This window comes from Cebus imitator, unplaced genomic scaffold (genome assembly GCF_001604975.1).
Source record: "Cebus imitator isolate Cc_AM_T3 unplaced genomic scaffold, Cebus_imitator-1.0 Scaffold106, whole genome shotgun sequence".
In the NCBI taxonomy this organism is placed as follows: Eukaryota; Metazoa; Chordata; class Mammalia; order Primates; family Cebidae; genus Cebus; species Cebus imitator.
In genome coordinates, this window is record NW_016107421.1 from 1,140,605 (window position 1) to 1,165,548 (window position 24,944).

Sequence of the window (24,944 nt, forward strand, 5' to 3'; positions counted from 1 at the left end):
CAATTGCCTTTGGCTGAAACAGCAAATCTTCACGAGGGCTCCAGCCTCCCAGCTTACACCAACACTTTGGACTTGCCACCTTTCACAATTGTGTGCGCCAACTCCTCGAAATCTCTTTTTCTCTCTCCCTCTATCTTTTGGTTCTCCTTTCTGGAGAACCCTGACTAATAACACACCTGACATCTAACCACTTAAGCCCATTTTATAGATGAGAAAAGTGAGGTTCAGAGGTGTTGAGTACCATGCCCAAGGGTATACACCTGGTGCATGGTAGAGCCAAGATCCCAGTCCAGGTCTTTCTGAGCCATAACAGCTTCTTATGCACTTTAATTCACAAATAAGAACACAATGACCTACATACAACACAAACTGTACTTCCAATAAAGTAGCCCTCCTTTTTAATGATTCAAAGCTACCTTGGGATCTTACAGTGCATGGGAATCATTAATATGTAAATACCTTATTATCCAGGTGACATGCAAAATTGTCCAGTAGCACAGAAGGTTGGTTAACAGGATGGTGTGTTCCAGCTTTGCACATGTACTTGCTTGGAATATTTAGGAGCCTATATAAAATTATATTCTCCAAAGTCATAATTTCCAAGAAGATCTTGAAATACCCACACTATTTTTATAAGCAGTCAACTTCAAGATCTTTAGAACCATGAGGGAACTCAATGCACAACATTTTAAGATTAACCATTTTGTTGAACGTAAGATTATATCCCCTCCCCCAAAAGAATGAAATTAAAATAGAGGAAAATAAACAGCACACGTGGAATCCTGAGCCTCCTGATACCTTTTGCCTTGGGCTAAAGTTCCCTGGTGAGGTGTAAACTTCAAAAGTGTCCTCAAACTGGAACCATTCCATAGGAAAAGTCAGCAGAAAATATTGACCCCAGGATCAATTGTTTCTGTTTAAGTTACAGATTGCTGCAGTCAAAATAAGCAGCCAGTGTTTGATAAAGACAGCTCCTCTTAGGAAGAATTGTCATCCCGAAACACATAGAGAGACATTCTCTCTGTGTCTCAATTAAAATCATTATTTCTAGAATGGAGAAGAAGATGATGAAGCTATTGATTATGTTTGCTCTTGGAATGAACTACTGGTCTTGCTCAGGTAAGGTATTCACCCACCTGGCCACCTGCTCTGGATGATGCAGAGCCATGCTGGCACCTGTGTCTTGTCTCACCTTGCCCCATGTGCTTGTGTGCCCAGGTTTCCCTGTGTACGACTACGATCCATCCTCCTTAAGGGACGCCCTCAGTGCCTCTGTGGCAAAAGTGAATTCCCAGTCACTGAGTCCGTATCTGTTTCGGGCATTCAGGAGCTCATTAAAAAGAGTAAGTGCACAATGAAGTCTTCCCTATTCCTTACAATGCTGTCTGCCTTTTGTCAGTTCATTGGACATACTTTTAAGAAATTGTCTCCAGTTTAAAAATGAAAGTAGTTAGTCATCTCTTTCATAGTGTCTCTTTTCTTTGACAGAGAAAGGATTTAATTACAATTTTTGTCATGAGGCTTCTCAAGCCACTTTGGATGACTGATTCTTCTGCTGTATTCTTCTCTCTAACTTTGCCTTCTGTTTCCCTGCATCTTGCTTTTGTACTTGAAGCCCTCGTGGTTCTTTCTGAGGGGTTTTATTAAGAACTTCTCATGTGTTGAAGCGAATCTCCTTTCAAATTCAGCAACTCTGCTCCTAATATTTACTGAAAATAATCTGGCTTTTGAGCTAAAGAAATTTACCTTCCTGTGCCAACTTGGTAATAGTCTGTTTCCTCTTGGCCTTGGGAGCTAGAGAAAGAGTAATCACTTGGGGTTCCAGTGACTAAGTCTGTGATATGCAAGGAAATAAATGTAAAAATATCCTTCAAAGGAATGAGAAACATAAGCAGCAAGTCACCTCCCTTCTTCCTGTTCCTCAGGTAATTTCACTGCCTTGTTATCATCTTGATGGGGCTCATTAGGAAGTAGGAATGAATGTATTTGCAAGCAAATTTAGGTTAAGGCGGGAGATAGGGAGGTTCTATAAAGTTGCATGTCGTAGGAATGAAAGTTCTGTGCAGCCAGGCAGCATGAGAATGAGAATGAAGACACGACCGAAGGTGCAGGCAGCAGAGATGAGATGGACATTGCTTTCTTTCTGCCTGCCTGTTCCCTTCTCCCATTCCTCCTGGACTCACTCTTAGCTTGTTCCCTCTGCTACTCTGTAGAGCACTTGGCTCATGGTTTCCTAGTTCTAGTCTCCAAATGCAACATATTCAGCTTGATCTTCTTCAGAACCTGACTCCCAGTTACTCTTTTCCAAATTTCAAGGAAATGAATCAAATGGTCCCAGTTTTCTTTACTAGTTTGGTTATAGTTCATAAAAACTATGGGCTGTGCTTTTGTTAGGTGCCATCCCAGGATGACGATCAGAGTGAGGTCACTTGATCTGGATGCTGTGGTGTGGAGGCACTGGTCAGCTGCCACAGCAAAGATTGAGCTGCTTCTGGATCAGAACACAGAACCCTCTTCCTTGCTTTTATTGTTTTTCAAATGCCAGTTTCCATGGGCGTTGAATGAAATCTACTTGTGGTGGTGTGGAATCGAGGTCTTGTTGCCAACCTTGCAGATGAACAGTTTAAATTTACTTTTGATTCAGCTATTGCTCACTACAGAAGAAAGTTAGTAGTTTATTAGATGAATCTGAGCATGAGGACACATCCCAAGAGAACCAATTACTCATACCATGGAAATCTGGCCTGTGGGGATGAGCTATTGCGAGGCAGAGCCATCAGAGCACATTCTCGCTCATGTGCCATCTTCGTATAGTCACCCAGACTTGAGCTCAGCCACACATGCACTTAAAAATAGATATACTTATACATGATGTGTGTGACTCTTGATGGGCACATGAAGAAGGTTGCCTCTCCACCTCAAGTACGCTGCTCCTTTACCTGGAGGTCTGCCTATTCTTGCCTCTCCCTAGCCTTTTCTGATTATTCAAATTCATTGGGCAAGCTACAGTCACCATGCCCTCTTATTGAGAACTCTATTTCTTCTCCCACTGGAAGGGAGGTTCTCTTCCTTTGATCTCTCCTGGTGATATGTATTTTATTGAGAGTGTTTCATATTTTGATGTATGATGTGTGTATTAACCATGTCTTCTACAAACACCCTATAGATGGCTCCAAATATACCAATTCTCTCTACCCTAGCAGACGTGAGGGATACACTAAGATGGAAAACCCTCAGGAGATAGTTGAGTGAATGGATCACTAACAGTGGGGTTACAAACAATTCACAAAAGAGGAAATACAAAAGACTAAGAAGGATTTGGAAAAGCATTCAACCTCTCTAATAGAAAGAAAAAAATGCAGAATTAAAATAGCAATGTGAAAAAGAATAATAACAAGGTAAAAGAATAACAAGGGGAAAAAGAAGCCACAACTACTGCTTGAGAGTTTGTAATTTTCTAAAATTGTCTTTGAAAAGCTAGTTGGAAATGTGTGTTAAGCATATTTATAAGCACATTAAGCATGAAAATTAGTAAATATTTAAACCTTTCAATTGCATAGTTTCACTTCTAAGAATTTGTTCAAAGCACAATACTCATGATGTGGTTTAGTCATGAGTATTTTGGGGTACAATTCAATGGTTGTAGGGAAAAGGGTTGGGCCCTTCTACTTTTCCCCAAGTTTGCCTATTAAGCCTAGTGATTCTCGACTCAGACTGTACATTATCATCGCATGAGAGCTTTAAATATTTCTGATGTCCAGGAGGGATGGTCGACTCCTTAAAGCCCAGTCTCTGAGGGTGGGGCTCATATTCTTAAATGTTCTCCTGCTCATCCTCATGTGCAGTTTGGGTGAAGAACCACTGGGTATTACCAACAGACCTGGATCAAATATTCTTGTAATTGATTTCAAGTTGTTCACCTCTTGGGCTCCAAATTTGAAAAAGGTGAGAAAGGAAAAAAACCACATGACTTTAGCACTGTTGGTTTTCTTGACCCAGCCTTGACACTAGGCTCACTTGGACTGTTCCCTCAGTGGATACAAGCAGAGAAAGGAAAGGTGAGCACTGGCTCTGTGCTGGGTGGGAGGAAGCAAAGAGGACAAGTCAGGCTGTAGTTTCACAGGGAGCAGTTTCTATCAGGCAGAGGGAAGGGAGATGGGGAGGGAGAGGAAGGGGAAGATGGGGAAGAAGAAGAGGACACAGTTAAGTAAACCAAATTCATTTCCAATGGTGGAGAGTACCATAGCGGAGGATAAGCAGGTTGACATGATGGACCCAGTCTCGAGCAGCAGTTAGATGGGGCAAAAATCTCTACTGAGGCTGCATCTTTGAGTTAAGACTCACTTGAGTGACAAGAAGTTCCCAGCATAGAAAGACCTTTTGAAGAAATATTGGGGTGAGCTGGCAGAGCCAGTGGGAGGGCCCTGAAGGACAAAAGGGCTTGAGAGGGAGGCTGGCTAGAGCCAAGCAAGCCTGGGAGAGAAAGCTGGAAGTGGAGAGAGGTCAGAGAGGTGGGCATGAGTGGGACATGCCTAGGTCATGATTTTGAGGAGTTTGGGGTCTGTTTTTGTTGTTGTTTTGTTTTTGAGATGGAAATTCACTTTTATTGCCCAGGGTGGAGTGCAATGGCATGATGTTGGCTCACAGCACAGGGCAACCTCTGCCTCCCGGGTTCAAGTGATTCTCCTGCCTCAGCCTCCCAAGTAGCTGAGATTACAGGCATGTGCCACCACAGCCAACTAATTTTGTATTTTTAGTAGAGATGGGATTTTTCCATGTTGGTCAGGCTGTTTTCGAACTCCCAACCTCAGGTGATCCACCCACCTCGGCCTCCCAAAGTGCTGGGATTACAGACGTGAGCCACTGCTCCCGCCCTGGGGTCAGTTTTATGGGAAGTGGGTAGCCCCTGGGGACATTTGCATTTGCAAAACATCTCTGCTTAGTTTGGGCCATGAACACATAACAAAATGGACTAGGTGGTGCATAATTTATTGTTTATGCAATTTATTTTATTTCTCAGAGTTCAAGAGGCTGAGATCCGAGATCAGGGTGCCAGCATGCTACTCTGGTCTGATTCTGGTGAGGCCTCTCTTATGGGCTGCAGGCTGCTGATTTCCTGTTGTATCCTTACACGGCAGAAAGCGAGCTAGCTAACTCTCCAGCCTCTTCTTATAAGGATGCTAATCCCACTTATGAAAGCTCTACCTTCAAGACCTAATAACCCCCCAAAGGCTCAACCTCCAAATACCACATCAGGGATTAGGGTTTCAGCATGGGGATTGGGGCCAGGGACAAGCAGTCCATTGCAATCTCTCTAGCTGCCACATGGAGTGGGGTGTGGGGTGGGAAGCTGAGCATGGTGAGATGCTGGTGTGGAGTCTTAAGTCAGGGCAGGGCGGATGGGTGAGCAGATAGATTTGAGGCACATTTGGAGGGAAAACCATGGAAGTTTGGGGTCCCTGAGGTCTCCATGCCTTGTTTGTATGTGTTCATTTTACCTTTCAACTTCTTTGCATTTTTTTGGTTTTTGGTTTTCCAGATTATTCTCAGCTAGCCATTTCTGATCTTTACTTTTTGTTCATTAATGAGGGATTCATTTGAAAAATCCAAGTGATCAGTGAGAGTTCTCCAGAGAAACAGAACCAATATGACATGTATACATGTATAAATGCATGCATGTGAATATGAGAGAGAGAGAAAGAGAGAGAGAGAGAGAAAGAGAGAGAGAGAGAGAGAGAGAGAGAGAGAGAGATTTATTATAAGGAATTGCCTCATGCAGTTTCAGAGTGTGACAAGTCCAAAAGGAAAAAAATTCTGATGAGGTGAGCCAGCAGGCTGGAGATTCAGGTACAATTTATAGTTTGAATCCAAAAGCAGTCTGCTGGTAGAATTCCTTTCTGATGGGAAGATTTCTGTCTTTATTCTATTAAGGCCTTCAACTGATTTGATGCACCCACCGCATAATGGGGGGTCATCTGCTTTACTCAGAGTCCACTGATTTAAATAATCTCATTCAAAGAATAGCTTCACAGAAACATTCAGAATAATGTTGACCAAATATCTAGGCAACATGGTTCAGTCAACTTGAGACATAAAATTAACCACTACAATTGTCAAATGGAATTGTTATGGGTCTTTTATTTTTGCATATTTTTATTTCTTCTAGAAATAAAAACTAAAATATAGTCATTAGAAAAAGTCAGAAAACACAAGAAAGAGAAAATGAAAAAGAACATTCATTATTTGTTTCTCTGAGAAATACTCACTATAAACCCACGAGAGGATATCCTTTTGGAGTTTTTTCTCCATATGAAGGTATAAAATATATTTTTAAAGAAAAATAGGACCATACTGCAACACTGATCATAAATTACCATAACATATTTCAGCAGTAATGCTGGGTTTTTAATTTTCTCTAATCGATTTCTTATTGTTGAGCATTTAGGCTGTCCCACATTTTTTGAATAACACAGCATAGAAATTTACTGGCAGAAAGTGAGTTCAAATGAAACAGCAAAAATGTTAGGTGCTTCTCCCTATTCTTGTAAGATCCCTTAAAGATGCAAAAGAGTTTGCAAAATCACCTCATAACTCAATAAAATAATCTGTACCCCCCCCAAAAAAGCCCACATTTTCATCTTTTCAGTGAAGTTTTTGTGTTGCCAGTTTGCATTAAGATTAATTGCATTAAGATAATGCATCAGATTGCATTAAGGTGAATTGCTGAAGCATGCTCTGCAGCGGAGGGTCCCACACAACAGACTTCAGTTGATGGGAGAGGTTTTCATTTTTTAACGAGATTCAGATTTAACATCCAATATATTAAAATTACAAATATATGAGGTAGTAATTGATGGTAAGGTTAAGTTTTTATTTCTACTTGTTTTCAGCAAAACCTACTTTTATCAGCACTCATTATGCATCCTATGTCAGGAGACATAGAGATCCCCATCCTAAGCTTGGAGTTTGCCACTTTTTTACAAAACAAAATAACTGCATGTACCTGTTATTCCCTACTTGTAAGTAGTTCCCGCTCTCACAGCAAGAGTGCTGCCTCCCTCTCTCTCCTCCAGGGCAGTAGGTTCAATGTGTTGCTGACTTCAATTTGCTGCCAGGTGGGTTCAGAAACTAAGAGGGAAGAAGTGACTTGGATCCTGGGGGTGTTAGGTGATGCACCATGGCGGGCTCCCCACTGGCTTCCTGCTGCCCCCTTGTTCCGGCCCCAACCTGTTTACCTTGCAGCAGCCACAGTGATTCAGGTGCAGCTCTTAAAACCCTCTGATAGCATCTTGCTGCAGTGAGAATGAAATCTAAACACCTTCCCATGGGCTCCAAGACCATACCTTGTCTGATGCTTCCCATCTCTCTGAAGTTACAGTGTATAGTTCCCACCTTGGTCAGGTTGCTCCAGCCACAGCAGTCAGACTTCTCCCTGCCCCAGGACATTGGCTTTGCTTTTTCTTCCCGTCCTTCAAGGCTTGGTTTAAATTTGCCTTCTTTGGGAGGATTTTTCTGGTATTTTCTCTAAAGTAGCTTCTTCCTTCCCTCACCCCCATTGTCTTGTTGTTTTTCTTGATAGTCCCATAACTATCTTGGATGATGATCTTGTATTGGTTTTCTTCGATGCATCTACTGTGTGGCACCTTCTCTGGAATTTAAGCCACATGGCATCTTCCCTGCTCTGCCTCTGGTGCTGAACTCACAGTGAGCGTTCAATAAGTCACTGGACTTCATGACATCAGAACTCCCCAGATTTGTCAAGAAGTTTAGACAACTTTTCTTTGTGGAAAGGAGTATAAAATCATTTAAATTCATTCACAGATTAGAACTGCTCAAGCAGGAAGCTAGGGCTGGAGAATAGCCTGTACTGCATAGATGCATTTGCTGCTTAATTATTTCTTTCTGGAATTATTAGGAAATTATGGAGCAGTCTTTTGGGAAAATGACACTTAGAAATATGTACAGTTGATGCTTGTTATTTGTAGTAGTTATGTTGTGTAAAATCATCATGAACACTGAATTAGCAAACATGGAATCATTGCTTCTACGGGAAATAAAAGGTTCAGGTTCTGTGAGCCTTAGGTCACAACATTTTTGTCAACCCATCAATGGGTTTGTGTGTGTGTGTGTGTGTGTGTGTGTGTGTGTGTGTGTGTGTGTGAGTTCCTGCTTAAAGATGCTTAATTTAATATATGTTGTTGATTCATTAACATTGAACTCATGGTCATCAGCACTGTGACTCCTGCCTGAACAAAGCTTACCTTATTCAAACATTTTCCATGTCGGGGCATCACAGCCTTATGCTTGGGAACTCTAGTGGGTTCTTCCACACCAAATTTGGAGGCCATCTTAAACACTAAAGTTACCAACAAAAAGAACAAAAATTAAAATTAAAAAAAAAGCCACTATAATAGACCATACAAAAGTACACTCGTTTTCAGTATGAGAGCTGAAACAAGAAGGCAGAATGACTCCTTGGTCTTCTGTTGGTAACATGCATGTTGGGTAACTCAAGTTTTTTGTCATTCTGCACTTGTCCATAGATGGTTGCCAAAGTAAGTGCTACTAGTATTGATTTTGGGGTTACGAATAAGTTTTAGTGAGTAGGTGAGTTCACCAGTGTGGAATCCACAAATAGCGAGGATCAGTTGCCACTGTTAAAGTGTTAGAAGCGATACTGGCCTTGCAGTTAGAACACCTACATTCTGATTTCATTTTTGTCACTAAACTATGTACAACTTTGGTAAGTCACTTTTCCTCTCTGGTCTGCGGAAGGAAGGCATGGAAGTCAATGATTGTTAAGATAATTTATTGTTTTCATGGTGGATGATTCTGTAATTTTTTTCTCATGGGGCAGAAAGCATAGTTTATAGCATCAGGAACTTCAGAAATGCATTGATCACACTCTGTTACTTTATTTTTGTGAAGGTTGAGGTCCTGGATGAGAACAACTTGGTCATGAATTTAGAGTTCAGCATCCGGGAGACTACATGCAGGAGGGATTCTGGAGAAGATCCCTCTACGTGTGCCTTCCAGAGGGACTACTATGTGGTAAGCATGGTGGAAGGAGACCAGACCCAGAAACTAACAAAAGGAAGAGCCTCACTTCTATCACCTGGAGACACACGAAGAACTTGGCCCCTGCCTGGCTGGCATTTGGCCACACCAGTAACTGTGCGGACACGGTATCACCTGGTGGGGGAAGTGTCACACAGTGGCTGAGCATTGAGCTGTGGAGTCTGAGATCCTGAGCGATCCTGACAAATTACTTAATTCCTGGTGCCTCAGTTTCCTGCTCTTTAACATGAGGATGAATTTGTATCAGGTAAAGTGAATGCAGAGAAGCCAACAGCAAAGACAAATCCCAGACATACTTAGAATTTTCTTACAAAATTCTCTCTCAAGCGGACTGTGTTCCCGGCGCATGTCATGTTCTTTTGCAGTTGACTGTTGAATATCATCTGTCTTCCCTACTATTTCAGGCTCAGTGAGATCAGAAACATGGCATGTTCGTTTTTGTGTCTCTCATGACCAGAACAGGTACTGTTTCACGGTGAGCAGGCCCATGCAAACCTAACACCAAAGGCCAAGGGAGCTGAGAGGCTGAAGAAAGAGGCTGCCAAATCCAGTTTCTCAGGAAACAAACAAACGAACCAAACAAACAAGAACAACTCACAGGGACTTACAAACAGAACCCATGTCTTGGGTGGAGTTGAGACCATGGATCCCCATGCCATTACCTCTCAGACCCAGGGTTTATGTACTGTAGGGGATTTGACCTAAGGCTAGGATTTACAGTATTTATGTGAAAGTGGAACTCTTAGAGGGATTCCCAGAAATGGATTAATGAGAAGTCAACATGGTGGATTGGCATCTAAGGTGGAATACCTTTCGTCTCCACAGACACCTAATCAACACACATGAGCGTTAATCCCACCTGAACAGGGCAATGCCTGCAGTCCAAAATTTGCTTTCCAAAGTGTTTGTAGTCTGAGGTTCACGCTTGTGGGTTTTGTTATTTAAAAGAGGGTTGTTTAATTTGTTATTTGTTTCATGAAACTATTCACTGTGACTCTGTTTTACAAAGGACTCATACCAAAGTGTCACAAGCTTCTATTTCTAATGAAATCTGAGGGCAAAGGAGAAGAGAGTTCAGTCCTGTGGGGTTCTTCATCATTTCTTTTTGTCTGAATGAGAATTGACTTAGGGAAGCCCACTCAGCACTCACAAATGTTTGTTTTTCTTAGAGGCTTGTAATGGGTCAAACACCAAAGAGACATTTAAATATTCCATTTGTTTCTACTTCAGTCTTGAGGAATTTTCATTTTGGAAAAACAAAATACCTCTGTGAAGTTTTTCTTTCTTCGTCATTTCATCAAACCTGACAGTATTGCTTGATTTACTGGATGGAGGCTAAACTTTTCCACGAGCAGCTGAAGAAAGAACTCACCGCTTTGTCTTTTTCAGCCCACAGCTGTTTGCAGAAGCACCGTGAAGGTATCTGGCCAGCAGGTGCAGGGCGTGCGTGCTCACTGCAGCTGGTCCTCTTCCACGTCTGAGTCTCTCAGCAGCGAAGAGGTATGATGGGGGCCCTGTCTGTTCCCAGACCGCATCTCTTAGGTTCTTTGTGGGTTTGTGAAAAGCAGAGTGGTTTGCTGGGTGGCTGGATCATCACCCAGGCTTGGGGACGCAGAACTCTGCTGACTCTGTGGGATTCTCTCTTGGACACCTATAGCCTCATCGTCCACATCCCCTACTTCTCCCAGACTATTCTTTTGCTCTACACTTTCTCTGTCTCTCTCTCTCTCTCTCTCACACACACACACACACACACACACATACACACAAACATACACACACACACATTCTCTCTCTCTCTCTCTTTCTCTCGATTTCCCTGGGATTTGGGAAATATCCTTAAAGTAACAATAAGCAAACCTTTGAAGTTTCAGATCTAAGTATGTGGCTTCCTGACACTGTGAATTAGTGCAATCAAGAAGGACATATTTGTAGGACCAGTGTTCAAAACTGTCTCCCAGCTCTGCAGTCCAGGTCAGGATACTTGACCATCATTTAATCCTCATGATCCACAGCTTCTTCATCTGTTAAATGCCAGCAATAATAAAGACCACCTGATAGGTTGTTGAGGGAATGTGGTAAGCTGATGGTCATGAAGGGTCTGGCCTGGCACTGGGATGCTCAGTGGGTGGCAGGAACCTTATTTTTCCTCAACTGCATTAAAAGTGATTTGCAATCATACTGTAAGATTAATAATATATACAGTTTTGCCTTGAAATTATATTATATATTTGTCTGATCATTGCCTGCTTTCCTTACTAGACTGTATGTCTCATGAGGGCAGGGAATGTTTGTTTTTGTCAGCCTAGAACAATGTTTGACACAGCTCACTAAATACTTGCATAAATGCAAGAAATCTGGGGAAGAAATGGACAAGAATATGATGTGAAGAGGCCATCTCTTCACTCTAAACTAGGGATAAAAACGTGACATATTATTTGTTCTTTTGTAAGAGGAGAATATTATCAACAGATTTTTAAAAAATGTTCCCAACATTATATGTATGATTCTGTCAAACATAATCTTTCTTTCTATTTTAAATTTTTGTTCAGTTTTTCAAGGTTTAACTCTGTACTAAAAATTACATGAAAATATTATACAATTTCTACTTTAAGAATTACACATAAAAGTTAATTTTTCCACATAATTAACATACTCACACCTTAACTAGTTTGTCTGGAAGTACATTTTAGAATTAGAAAGTAATGAAACTAATGACGGAGACACTCCTATCACAGAGGATGGCCTTATAGGTACAAAGAGAACTTCACACAGTTTATTAGGACTTTCTCTACAAAAAGTTCAGTTGAGCATAGCCTTATTGATTGATCCCGTTCACACTGGCAGATTTTGAGGGTCAACTCTCAGGTGATCTCTGAACTTGTCCTGGAGCCATAGTTGAAGAAACTTTTCTTAGTGCTGGTGCAAGTATCAAGGGCCTGCTTCCCTATACCCTATTGAAATCTTTAGAAAATTGAATACATTCTGTCGTAACACACTCATACACCATGGCCCAGCTAACACAGAAATGACAAGGACCAAACTTAGCACTTCACAAGTCTTTTGTTAGTCTTGATTTGTGGTTTATATCAGAAAAACGACAGTGGGGAGGAAGACAAGCACAGTCCTAGCCTTTGTGGAGTTTATAGACATGTCTGGGGAAAGGTACCCACTAGGCAGGAATTACCCTGACTTCCAGGCAGGCATTACCCTGACTTCCAGGCAGGCACTGGAGACCACATAGTGAGAGGAATGCATGTCACGTGGGGAGCAGACAGCATCCTTCAGGAACTGACCTTCCAGCCAAGAACTGGAAGGTGGGTGGAAGTCAGAACAAAGCAGGCAGAGGGTGGAGGGGGAAGGGTATTTCGAGTATAGGGGAAATCAAGTGGGGTACCCTGAATTGCCATAAAAGCTGATGGGTTGAAATGGACAGAACTCCGTTACAACAGAAATGAGAAAAATATGGGGGGGTGGGGGGGCGCGGTGGCTCACGCCTGTAATCCCAGCACTTTGGGAGTCCGAGGTGGGTGGATCACGAGGTCAAGAGATCAACACCATCCTGGCCAACATGGTGAAACCCCAACTCTACTAAAAATGCAAAAATTAGCTGGGTGTGGTGGCATGCCTGTAGTCCCAGCTACTTGGGAGGCTGAGGCAGGAGAATGGCTTGAACCCAGGAAGTGGAGGTTGCGGTGAGCCAAGATCAGGCCACTGCACTCCAGTCTGGCAACACAGTGAGACTCTGACTCAAACGAACAAACAAACAAACAAAACGTGGGGAGAGAGGCACAAGGTGGAGCCGGAGGAGCATGAGCAGTCAAGGTGGACTTTGAGGGTCTTGTTGAGGATGCCTGGCTTTATCCTAATGACACGGGGGCTATGAAAGGGATTTAAGTGTGTGTATGTTGGGAGTGGAGAATGGTGACAGAATCAGATGATGAATAGATTGGAACTAGGTAAGAAAACATATGGAGTAAATATGAAATAAATAAGAGGTGAGAGAGAATGCTAACTGTGTCTAGGGCTTAGTAGTGAATGTTGAGAGAAATAAATTCTGGTTCATTTTATGACCTTTAACACAAAATCAATTACTAAATGATGATCTAAGTTAACCCCTCTTCCACCCCTGATTTAATGGGTTCTAATTGTTCTAATTGTTTGGAAAGCCCACAAATCTGTTGCAACTTTCGAATTGCATAGTGAAGACCACTCTCTTTTCTTCCAATTCCAAGTTTTCTAAGAAGACTCAGATATTAAGTTAGCCCTTTGAAAAAACTAGATCTTAAAATAAACTTCCAGTTTGCTTGTCCTGAAAGATTAGGTGATCATAAAATATTTTAAGCAAATCTATTTTTAAAATTCTCAAATTTAAAAATTCTGTGATTCAAAAGAAAAAGAAGAAAGAAGATAGAGACTTAAGTTATTCCTGGAAACTCTGAAATGAATTTCTTACATGAAACAGAGAAGAAGAGAAGAAAGGAGAGAACAGCTGACAATCATTTTCATGAAAAAAGTGATAATATTATAAATATGAAAGATAATAGACTATGATAAATTTAGTCATAGAACAAATAAATTATTGTTGGAAGGAAGAAATAGAAGAAATAAAACTAAAAAAACCTCCCAGAGCAATAAAAATAAAGATCACATGAAAAACATATAGAGAATGTAGAAGAATTTTCAGAATGAGAAATACAAGGTGAAGAAAAATGGAAGCCATGGCAAATAAGCCCCAAAATCCAAATTATGACTAATAAGGACTTAGAGTAAGTCTGGTAAGGACATAATGAGAGACCTGAATATAAAATGTTTGGACTTTCCATGACATAATTTTAACAGGCATAGTAACCATAAAAAATTGAGAAAATAAATTTCTAAATTTGGAAATAGTCTCTTGTCCTTAACCAAATAGATATGTGAATTATTGATAGTTTTTATTATTTCTTTTTCAATCCTGAAAGAGAACTACGTAGAGGAGAAAAGCTTTCTATATGGTGCATAAGCACTCACTCAGCCTCATCACGGTGCAGGCACCACAAGAGGACAATGCTGACATGGTACAATTTAGTACAATTGTAGGTTGGTGCCCTCTCTTTCTTTCTTCAGTTTCTAATAAGTGAGCTTGACTTTAGACAAATCTTCTGATTTGGACTGGATAGGATAAAGTCAGCTAGGGTTTCAGACAAGAGACAAAATAGTCCAAGAGAAAGAAACTGAGGAAGAACAATGACAGGAACTCTGAGCTCCAGGGAGGGGTGAAAGGCATTTAATTTATTTACTGCCTTTCATTTAAAAAGATAGATATTCAACCAGAAGTGGTCTAAGCCAAAAAGAGATAATTCCCTGGATCACATTCCCAGAAAGGAAGGAAAGAAGTTGGCCTCATGGACAACTCGACTGAGTGTCCTTCCGTCCTGTATGTGCCCCTTCTCTCCCCGCCTCCCCTATCCCCTCCCCCTCCCTCCTCCTCCTCTTCCTCATTCCCCTGTCTCTCTCCCTCTCTTCCTCCCTTCCCTCCTCCCTCTCCCTCTCCTTCTTCTTCCTTCTCTGCCTCCTCAGTCTTATCCTCCTTCCTCTCTCTCTGTCTCTCTCTTTCTCTTTCTGTCTGTCACTGTGCCTCCCCGACTCCACGCCCACCTTTACTGCAGAGAGGCTTTTTCCTTGCAGTAGGAAGTAGAACCTCAAGCTACTCCAGACTTATGTCCTTTGTACTTAGAGGGAAAAGGAGGCATTTCTCTCTATTGCCAGTTAGGGAAACCTCTTGGCATTCCTCCTATTGGCCTGGCTTCGGTGTCCCCTCTTTTTTTTCTTTTTATACATTTATAACTTTATTATTAATTTATCTTAAATTTTACATATTTACTGTGTACAATGTGATGTTTTGATACCCCCCTTTTAAAACACATTTTGGTGGAGAGATTATTTACATACCATAGAATTTGCCTTTCTAATGTGTATAGTTCAATGGTTTTTACTATATTCACAAATACCACCACCATTTAAATCCAGAACACTTTCATCATGTTGAAGAGACCCCAATAACAGTTGTTCTCTATTCCTTATTCCTCCCAATGCCTGGAAACCACTAATCCACTTTGTGTGTCTATGGATTTGTCCATTCTGATCATTTCACACAAATGGGATCATACAGACTGTGTTCTTTTGTCACCAACTTGTTTCACTTAGCATCATGTTTTGGAGGTTTATCCATGTTGTAGCATACATCAGTGCTGTATTCATTCTTATTGTTCCATTTTATGGAGCCACATTGGATTGATCATTCATTCGTTGATTGACGTTTGGTTTATTTCTACCTCTTTGGCTATCATAATGATGCTAGAAGCATCCATGTGCATGTTTTTGTGTATACATGTTTTTAATTCTCTTGGGAACAGAAATCCTGGATCATATAGTAACTCTATGTTTAATGGCCATATAGTGACTTTGTGTTTAACTTTTTGAGGAACTGCCACACTTTTTTCCATAGTAGCTGTACCATTTTACATTCTTACCAGTAATGTATGAGGATTTCCATTTCTAGTTCCATTTCCATTCTTGTCAATATGTGTTGGTGCCTGTCTTTTATTTTAGCCATTCTAGTGTAGGGTTTTTTTTTTTTTTTTTTTTTTTTTTTTTTTTTTTTTTTTTTTTTTTTTTTACAGAGTCTCACTCTGTCACTTAGTCTGGGGTGTAGTGGTACAGTGTTGGCTCACTATAACCTCGGTCTCCTGGGTTCAAGTAATTGTAGTGCCTCAGCCTCCCAAGAAGCTCAGACTACACATGTGTGCCACTACACACAGCTAATTTTTGTATTTTTAGTAGAGACAGGGTTTTGCCATGTTGGCCTGGCTGGTCTCCAATTCCTGGCTTCAGGTGATCTGCCTATCTCAGCCTCCCAAAGTGTTAGGATTATAGGCGTGAGCCACTGTGCCTAGCTCTCATCATGGTTTAATCTACATTTTTCTAATGACTAATGAATGGCCATTGTATATCTTCTTTGGAGAAATGTCTATTCAAATCCTTGCTTATGATTTAATTGCACTATTTGTCTTTTTATTGAGTTGTTTTGAAATATTTTTCCCCCTCTGTGGGTTGCCCTTTACTTTCTTGATGATGTCCTTTGAAGAGCAAAATTAAATTTTGATGAAGTCTAGTTTATCTATTTTTTATTTTGTTGCTTCTGTAGTCTTACATTAGGTCTGTGATCCATGTTGATTTGATTTTTGCATATGATGCGAGGAAGGGGTCTGGCTTCATTCTCTTGCATGTGCATATCCAGTTGTATCAGCACTGTTTGTTGAAAAGAGTATTATTTCTCTCTTAAATTACCTTGGTATGTGTTCCTGGTCCAATCACTGTGATGGAGGCCAAGAGACTACCTGTGACTGTTCAGGATGGAGAGGGCAGCCTGCCAAGACTCTTGGTAGGAAGACTGTGAGCCAAGCAGCCACTTCACTTTGTGATGATTGCATGGACTTTCAGTGGTTTCATAAAAACTTCTTGTGGACAACTTTTCCTACTGAACATATTATGGTCACTTTGTAGAGCGAAAACTCTAAAATTTGACCTAAATTAGTCTTTGTGCAAGTCTGTGTAACAGAGTTTTGCCTTTCTGGGGGTCGGCAATGTTTGGGAGTACATTCTCAGTCTAGGGGAAAGATCGGTGGGCAATTTAAACTTCATGTAGGTTGCTCTTCCCCATGTGTTTTTTAGGCTTATGTGTTTGACACCATATAAAGTTATTTAATATAATGTATTGCCTATTTCATTAAAAATGGATTATATAACCTATATCAGAGGCTTCCAGGTGACATTTACATTTTTCAGTGTCTTTCCTTTTCCTTTCTTTCATGTGCTGACATATCCTGATGTCTACATTTCTTTAGATGATTTTTAGGGACATGTTGGGATCTCATCAATGGAGAAACAATTATCCATTTGGTAAGTTAAGATCTATTTTATTTAAGTTTTTTGCTTAAAATAACTTCATATTGCAGCTTTTTGTTAGCGAGTCATTTAAAACTAGAAATATATATGTATATAACCTTTGAACAATTACAGTCATAGAAAATTAGCATTTTGTTTTGCTTTTGCTCATTTCTTATCACTAGATAATAATGATACAACTATTCATTTATATATTCCTGTGTATTCACAACAGAGCTTTTCCATACCTAATTCCATTTGATGGCACCAACATCTCTGCCAAGTGAGCAGAGCTGGTATTGGTTTTCCCCTTAAGAATGTGTAGCTGGGAGAATCAGAACTGAACAGGGTTAATTCTATCATCTTTCAGCCACACCTCTAGAGCTGATCATCTCTTTGAGTGTCTTTGTTCAGGGAGAAAGGGCTCTCCTCCTTCCTTTTCTTGTGTGGCCTTTAATACAAAATTGGGTTCTATGACTTAGGAGGTGTTTTTCCTATTAGTGCTGATGGCAACAAAACTCAGTGGTGATCTCTTACTGCGTCTTTGCTTAAGAAGCATATTTGTGGCATTAATAATAAAGTCATAGAACATTCTGGAGTAGTCAGGGGAGTCTTGTCTTATGATTATTACTGTGTTGCAGGTCTCATTCCAGATGAGTCTATAAGTGAACAATTGTATGATCGATCACTTGGTAAGTTGTCTCTTTCCTGCTGTGCCACCAGACTCTTTTCTGATCAATCTGGACTCCTGAGAAATCCTATTTTATAGCTGTTTCCTGTTCCATAGGAGTTAAATATCTGAAATACAAAATATTTTAAGTAAAAATGAAAAGAATAATAATGTATAAACTTGCTTTGCAAATCATTGAAAAGGTAACCTTGAGGCACTAGCTGACTTAAAGTTACCAAGAATCAAAATATCAAATTTGGCTCAGGAAATAAGCATTGACTTTTTTTTTTTTTCCTGACATACTTTGAAGCATTTAAAAAAATAGCATGAACTCTAATAATCTTCTTTTTTTAATTAAAAATATTTTTAGTTTTTATGGGTATATAAGAGGTATCTATATATTTATGGGGTATATGAGATATTTTGATACAGGCATACAATGTGGCTAATGATCTTCTTTTTGCCATATTCAACCAAACTTCTTATCAAATGGATGAAACTAAGTTATTTTGTCCCTCTGCTATACAGATCAGTTTTCTCATTTGGTCCCCATGATAGCCCTGTAAACCAGGTGTGTTACCTGCTTATGTAGACGAAGAAAGCAATAAGAACTCATGGCATTAATTGGCATATGCAAATTACCTACCCTGTACTAATTGTAACATAATTTTCTCCTTCTGTGGGGTAGGACTATGTTCTTTCCCATTTTTAGGTGAGCTAATTGAGGCTTAGTGAGTTTCTGTAGTTTGCTTGTGGCTACATTGCCAATGTAGGAATTTAATCAGATTTGTCAGAATCTAAAACCTGTGCCTGTTTCATGCTGCTTCCCAGAAGAGCTGCAAAATCCACCTGATGTTCAGCATTCCCCATTAAAATGAATAACACAGATATTGACATTTCAATGATCTCAAAGTCTGACCTTCATTAGGCATACTCCAGTTTATTTGAAGTGCTAGGGCTTATAACTTGATGCTGGATTTTCTTTTAATGCCTGTTTTATATCTCATCCAAATTGTCACTTTGGGAGAATATACAGTTATTATAATGGCATGACCACTGCTGAAATGTTTTTATGAGCTTTTCTTTAGGAATTGTCTTCAGAATCCATGAGTTTTTTTTTGTTTTTTTTTGTTTTTTTTACTTTGAATCTCGATACTGGTGGCAAACATCTGCCTTTGGATTTGATGTTGGAAATATCTAAAAGACATTTGGAATTAAATCTGATGAATCAGATTAATAATCAACTTGGGCATGTTGGTTATCTATTGCTATATATCAAATTACCCAAAAATTTGACAGCTTAAAACAACACACATTTAGTCTCTCACAGTTTCTGAGGGTCAAAGACCCAGGAGAAACTTAGCTGGGTGGTTCTGGCTCAGGGTCTATCAAAAGGTTTCAGACAAGATGTTGATTAGGCTGTGATCTTATCTGAAGCTTGACTGGGGCTGAAGGAGCCACTTCCAAGCTCACTCATGTGTTGTTGGGAAGCCTCAGTTCTTCACAGGGTAGTAGAGGAAGGGCTTCAGTTCCATAGGACTTCTGAATATCCTCAAAACATGACAGCTGGATCCCCCCAGAGATGATGATTTGAGAGAGAGAGAGAGAGAGAATGAGCAAGCAAGAGCACCCAAGACAAAATCACAGTCTTTTATAACCTAATTTTGGAAGTGATATATCATCACTTTGCATAGTTTATTATTAAACACACAAGCCAATCCAACCCCAGTGTGGGAAGGGACTGCCCAGGAGTGTGAATACCAGGAAGCCATCTTGGAAACTGATTACTGTATTGGACAAATGCCATTTAAGACTAAAAATGTTATATGGATATAAATGAATGTGACCAATTCTTTTATATGTCTCAGAAGAGATTTCTAAGTAAAAATCTAAAAACACATTGGGCCTGGGGGAGCATCATTGACACAGAAGTACAGCTGTCTTAGAGACTGCTTTGAACATGATGATTTAATTCAATTCGACAAATGTGTGTGATAAGCACTGGGCAGATCCCATGGAGGACTGAAAGATAAATGTGGCAGTTTCTGCCCTCAAGGGCATCCATGGTGGTTGAGACATCACATGTGGTAATACAGAGTGAGGAGAAATGAGTGCTGGGCCCAGCTGTAACACAACACAGGGAAGAAGGAGAGAGAGTGGAATAAAGAAGATGAAGTTATTGCATCTCAGGTATTCTCGTGGCAGATGGGCTCGGGTTATGCTTGTCACAATCCTTCTCATTAATTTGTAGTCACATAGTCCACACCATCTCAGGTCTTCGTGTGACTGACAGAGCCTACGCTTCCCTTTTCTACGTTTAGAGATCATGAGAAGGACTTTTCCTCCTGGAAATAGAAGGTACCCAAATTACCGGCACAGAGCAAGAATAAATACTGACTTTGAGTAACAGTCTTGAGGTAAGACAACACAAGTGATCACATGTGTATTTAGAAATAGAAGCCACGTGGAGTGAATGTCTTAAAACTGCCAACCTCCAAATATCTGCAATGTGCGATTCAAATCCTTGCCTTTTGGCTTCTCTGACTTCTTCTCCAAGACTTCTCCTCAGTTACCTCTTCAATCTCATGCACCCTCAATCTTTTTCCCATGACATTTGTATCTGTTGCCACTGATGTGATTAAGTCTGTCCACTTGAAGAGCAAGCAAACAGCAAGGGCACAGCTCCTTCCTTTGGCCCATCTCATCCATCTAAGCAACTGCCTTCCCTCCATCCTTCCTCCCCTGCTAAACTTTTTGACACAACTGTGATCTCTGGTTGCTTCCTCAACCTCCTCACCTCATCTATGAAATCTGATCTAGCTTCCTTTTATTGATGTGTACTTTATTAATGGTTTTATTTTTCAAGATGGAGTTTTGCTCTTGTTGCCCTCACTGGAGTGCAATGGTGCGATCTTGGCTTACTGCAACCTCTGCCTCCTGGGTTCAAAAGATTCTCTCATCTCAGCCTTCCTAGTAGCTGGGATTATAGGAGCCCACCACCATGCCCAGCTAATATTTGTATTTTTAGTAGAGACAGGTTTTCACCATGTTAGCCAGGCTGGTCTCAAATTCCTGACCTCAGGTGATCCACCTGCCTTAGCCTCCCAAAGTGCTGGGATGCCCAACCAAAGTATACTTTAAATACTGGTGAGCATTTGTGTGATCTCCTTAGTTTAATCATTTCCCAATTCCGTAGATTACCCTTTTTTTTTTTTTTCCTTATGGAGACGGGTTTTCACCATGTTGGCCAGGCTGGTCTTGAACTCCTAACCTCATGATCTGCCAGCCTCGGCCTCCCAAAGTTCTGGGATTACAGATGTGAGCCACTGCGTCCGGCCGATTACTCCTTTATTTCTTCCTCTTGCTTGAACTATCAATGATGCATAATTATTTCCAAACACCTCTCTTACTACACTCTATGTCCGGAACCAGGCTTTTATATCAACTGCCTATTGAATGCAGTTGCCATTGGGTATCCTGGGAGTCCCTGAAACTCAACTATTTTCCTACCAAGCTCCCTTTCTTAATTGATGGCATCACCATTCACCTAATTTGCTCAAGCTAAAGATCTTGAGGGCATCACTGACTCCCCTTCATCCTTCATCTTCTTGTAACGTACATAGGGGTCCAGTCTTATTCATTTCTCCCACACATTTTCTCTGGCATTGGCCCATCACTTCACTACCATCACCAGTGAACTGTTGATTGTATTCTTGTCTTAGGTTCTGATCCCACACTGTCTACCTTGTTTGCTGTCTTCAGGTTTATCATGAACATGGAAAATATTCTGATCCTCACCCCGTGTAAACTCTCTAATGGTTGCTTCAGTTGTGGGACTTAGCAGAGCTGGGCAGCAACCAGACACTGAAAATCCTATATGCTCCAGTTCTGTAGAAAGCTAGAGATGGAGTCCTGGTTTATCACACTGACAATGAGCTTCATAGAGTCCCACATGTGTATAAATTCCCCGTTACTAGAGATGGGATTGGAGCAAATGTAGCTATCATGAAGGGCACACGTAAGAAGAATCTCAAGATGGAATGACAGATGTTGAGTCCATACATAGGTATTTTACATGCACACACGTGTTAATAATGAAGCTGGAGTGTTCACGGGCTTTACAGTCTGTGTAACACTGCGTGCTTGCGGGATAAAGTCCAAACTTCCAGTGTAGCTCACGATGGCCTTCATGACCTGGCTCTGCCCACATCTCCAGCCTCACCTCTCCCAATTCCTCCTGGCTCCTCCGCTCCTGTAGCACTGTAGCATGTTAGCCAGGCTGATCTCAAATTCCTGACCTCAGGTGATCTACCCACCTTAGACTCCCAAAGTGCTGGGATGCCCAGCCAATGTATAATTTAAATACTGGTGAGCATTTGTATGATCTCCTTAGTTTAATTATTTTCCAATTCTGTAGATTACTTTTTTTTTTTTTTTTTAATGGAGATGGGGTTTCACCATGTTGGCCAGGCTGGTCTCGAACTCCTGACCTTGTGATCTGTCCTTTGGCTGCTGCCTCTACCGGGATCATCCACCTGAGTAGTTCTGCCTCACTGTTCAGGTCCCAGCTTAGTTGTTGCCTCCCTTTGCAGGTCCTTGCTGACACCACAAACCACCACCACTGGGTCAGAGATGATGTCCCTGATTGGGCCTCTGTAAGATTCTCATAATAGGGCCTGCAATTGGCTGTTTGCTGACGCCCATCTGACTACCAGACTTCCCAAGAGAGGTCTCAAGAAACTTCAGCTGCCACTGTCCCTGGTGCCCTTCACACAGCCCAGCACACCCAATAAATCACACTCAGTACATATTCTTTAAGTGAATGACATCATTCCCTTTGGGTTCTTGAAATTCTTTTTCTAAAAAGTCAGTTAAGCATAGTATAATTAATTTTTAACCATGGAATTTGAAAGAAGTCAACTGACATTTTACTAAAATAGAAGGGAAATTTACCAGTGAGGACTTCTTGGATGAAAGACACAAATGGTAGGTTTTCTTTTTAATCTATGGTGCAACTCTAAAAATAAAAGCCAGCTCCATGCTGAGATCAAGAAACCACTCATTATGAAGAAACAGACACATCATATTCCATTTTTATAAATGTAAATGATATCTTTTTTTCTTACAGAGCATCATGGGTTGGGGGCAGGGGGGATAGAGTTCTTGATGGATTGGATTCTTCATTTATTAGTAATATGATAACGTTGGGTGTATATACATATGCGTATTGCAATATAAATCCATCATCTGATTTTTATGAAGAGATTGGTCACTCAAAGCATTTATTTTTAAAGACAGCAGTGACTAAAGAGCTGTGCCACAGCCCTGACCTGAACACAGGATTTGACTGAAGTCCCAGTTATGTCTCTGCCCTCCAGGGACCTTTAGCAGGGCAGGTTTCTACACTGCGCTGGGTTCCCTGAAATCACAGAGTGAAGCTGGTGAGGCCAGCACAGTGGGTCTAATGAGGCAGCCAATCCCATGGGACCTGGAATCCACGGGCCTGGTTCTGATCCTGTTCTCCCATCTACGAATTCCTTAACCTCTCAGGGTGCAATTCCTTCAAGAGTTTATTATTACATTTTCCTTATTTTTGTCCATACTAGACCATAAACTTTCTTTCTTTTTTTTTGCAATGGAGTCTTGCTCTGTCACCTAGGCTAAAGTGCAATGGCACAGTCTCCGCTCACTGAAGCCTCTGCCTCCCAGGCGATTCTCCTGCCTCAGCCTCCCAGGCAGCTGGGATTGCAAGCGTACACCACCACACCCAGATAATTTTTGTATTTTTAGTAGAGATGGGGTTTCACCACGTTGGCCAGGCTGGTCTCAAACTCCTGACCTCAAGTGATCCACCTGCCTTGGCCTCCCAAAGTGCTGGGATTATAGGCGTGAGCCACCACCACCATAAACTTCTTGAGGATGCATTCTCCTTGTTAATTATTTCAGTTTTATAACAAGTAAAAATATTATTAATATCTACATGAAATTATTAAAAATATCCTTTGTCAATATCATAGTGCTAAGAACAGTGTATAGAATATAATCTATCAGGCTGGGAAGGAAGAGTGAATGAATACATGACCAGAAACAAAATTACTATTTTCAAATTGTGAGTGACATTTTTCCACTGGGGAATTCCTTGAAGGTAGAGACTTTGCCTTATTTCTTATGGAATCCCCAGAGCCCTAAACACTGTTCTAGGATTCTTCAATGTTGCCAGAAAATGATTTAATGTATGAGTGGATAGTGAAATGTAATATTTAAATTAAATGCTCTAATTTTTTTTCTTGTTTATTACTCTAAGGTAGGAAATGCAGAAAATCAGGTCCCACCTCTCATGTTGAAAAAAATCTATTTGGGAATCTTAGACTTTCTTATCTTTGTGGCTGGAATAGTTCAGTTCTGACTTTTCAATTACGTAGTAGCCAGGAGAACCTCAGCACCCAAGCCATGGCCATGTGAGTGATGCATTTTTCATGTCACAATCTTGATTATTAGTGTGGGGCTCTTAAACTATGCCCCAACGCAGCAAAGGGGGCAGTTCTTGTTGAGGCCTTTTGTCAACAAGGGCATAGTAAAAAGAATCAGTGTCATGATCCACTTGTTCAACAAATTAAATGCCCCTTTGTGCTTGGCCTCTGTGCCCATGAACATCACAGCGCTCAGGTGTGCCTGGGTCTGTGTTTGGACCCATCTCATACATTGCCTTGCATAAATCTTGCAGCAATCAAATGAAATTTTATTCGTATTGCTATCTCTGTTTCATAGAGAAGGAAGCAGAAGCAGAGGCATCTAGAGGCCCCTGCTCTCTGAGATAGTGTTGGGAGTGGGATTTAACTCTTTATGTCTGTCTGTTTCCAAAGCCTCTTCCCTTTTCCTTCCTGTGATTCTCATATCTCCGTATTTAAAAAATAGCACGAGAGGGCAAAATGTCAAGGCTTATTTGTTTAAGAATCATTTGTCATGTGTTGGGTGAAACTGGAAATGTAGTCACCAACTAGATGGCAAAGACTTTAATTGATTGGAAGTGTTAGCATGATATCTGCTTATCATCAACTATGTGGGAGAACTGGTCCCTAAAACCTCCACCACCTCCACTGGCTTTCTGAGTGATTTCCACATTCAGGTATCAGACTTATTCGTGACAATGTCCTATCATGGTCACCCATGACACCCACCTATTGAAGAGAGCAAGAGACCCCACATAAGACAGAAAAGACCCAACCGAGACTCCAGAGGCAGAGACATGACTATGTGCAGTTGTATT

At 40.8% G+C, this 24,944-nt stretch overlaps 1 protein-coding gene across 7 annotated transcripts in view; it reads left to right on the forward strand.

Moving 5' to 3' along the window:
• Positions 1–922: 922 nt before the first annotated feature.
• SPP2 (secreted phosphoprotein 2) overlaps positions 923–24,944 on the forward strand; it is a 29,749-nt gene continuing 5,727 nt past the window's right edge. For 3 of the 7 annotated variants that reach the window (XM_017537719.2, XM_017537716.2, XM_017537717.2), the window contains exons 1-7: positions 926–1,119; positions 1,219–1,343; positions 8,929–9,051; positions 10,468–10,578; positions 16,968–17,022; positions 17,649–17,699; positions 19,999–20,094. In XM_017537719.2, the coding sequence (XP_017393208.1) occupies positions 1,053–1,119; positions 1,219–1,343; positions 8,929–9,051; positions 10,468–10,578; positions 16,968–17,022; positions 17,649–17,699; positions 19,999–20,084 (618 nt within the window). In that variant the 5' untranslated portion in view covers positions 926–1,052 and the 3' untranslated portion in view covers positions 20,085–20,094. Of the gene's footprint in view, positions 1,120–1,218; positions 1,344–8,928; positions 9,052–10,467; positions 10,579–16,967; positions 17,023–17,648; positions 17,700–19,998; positions 20,095–21,399; positions 21,935–22,238; positions 22,723–24,944 lie in introns of those variants that run through there. The other 4 variants (XM_017537714.2, XM_017537718.2, XM_017537715.2 and 1 more) reach the window with 4 other exon arrangements.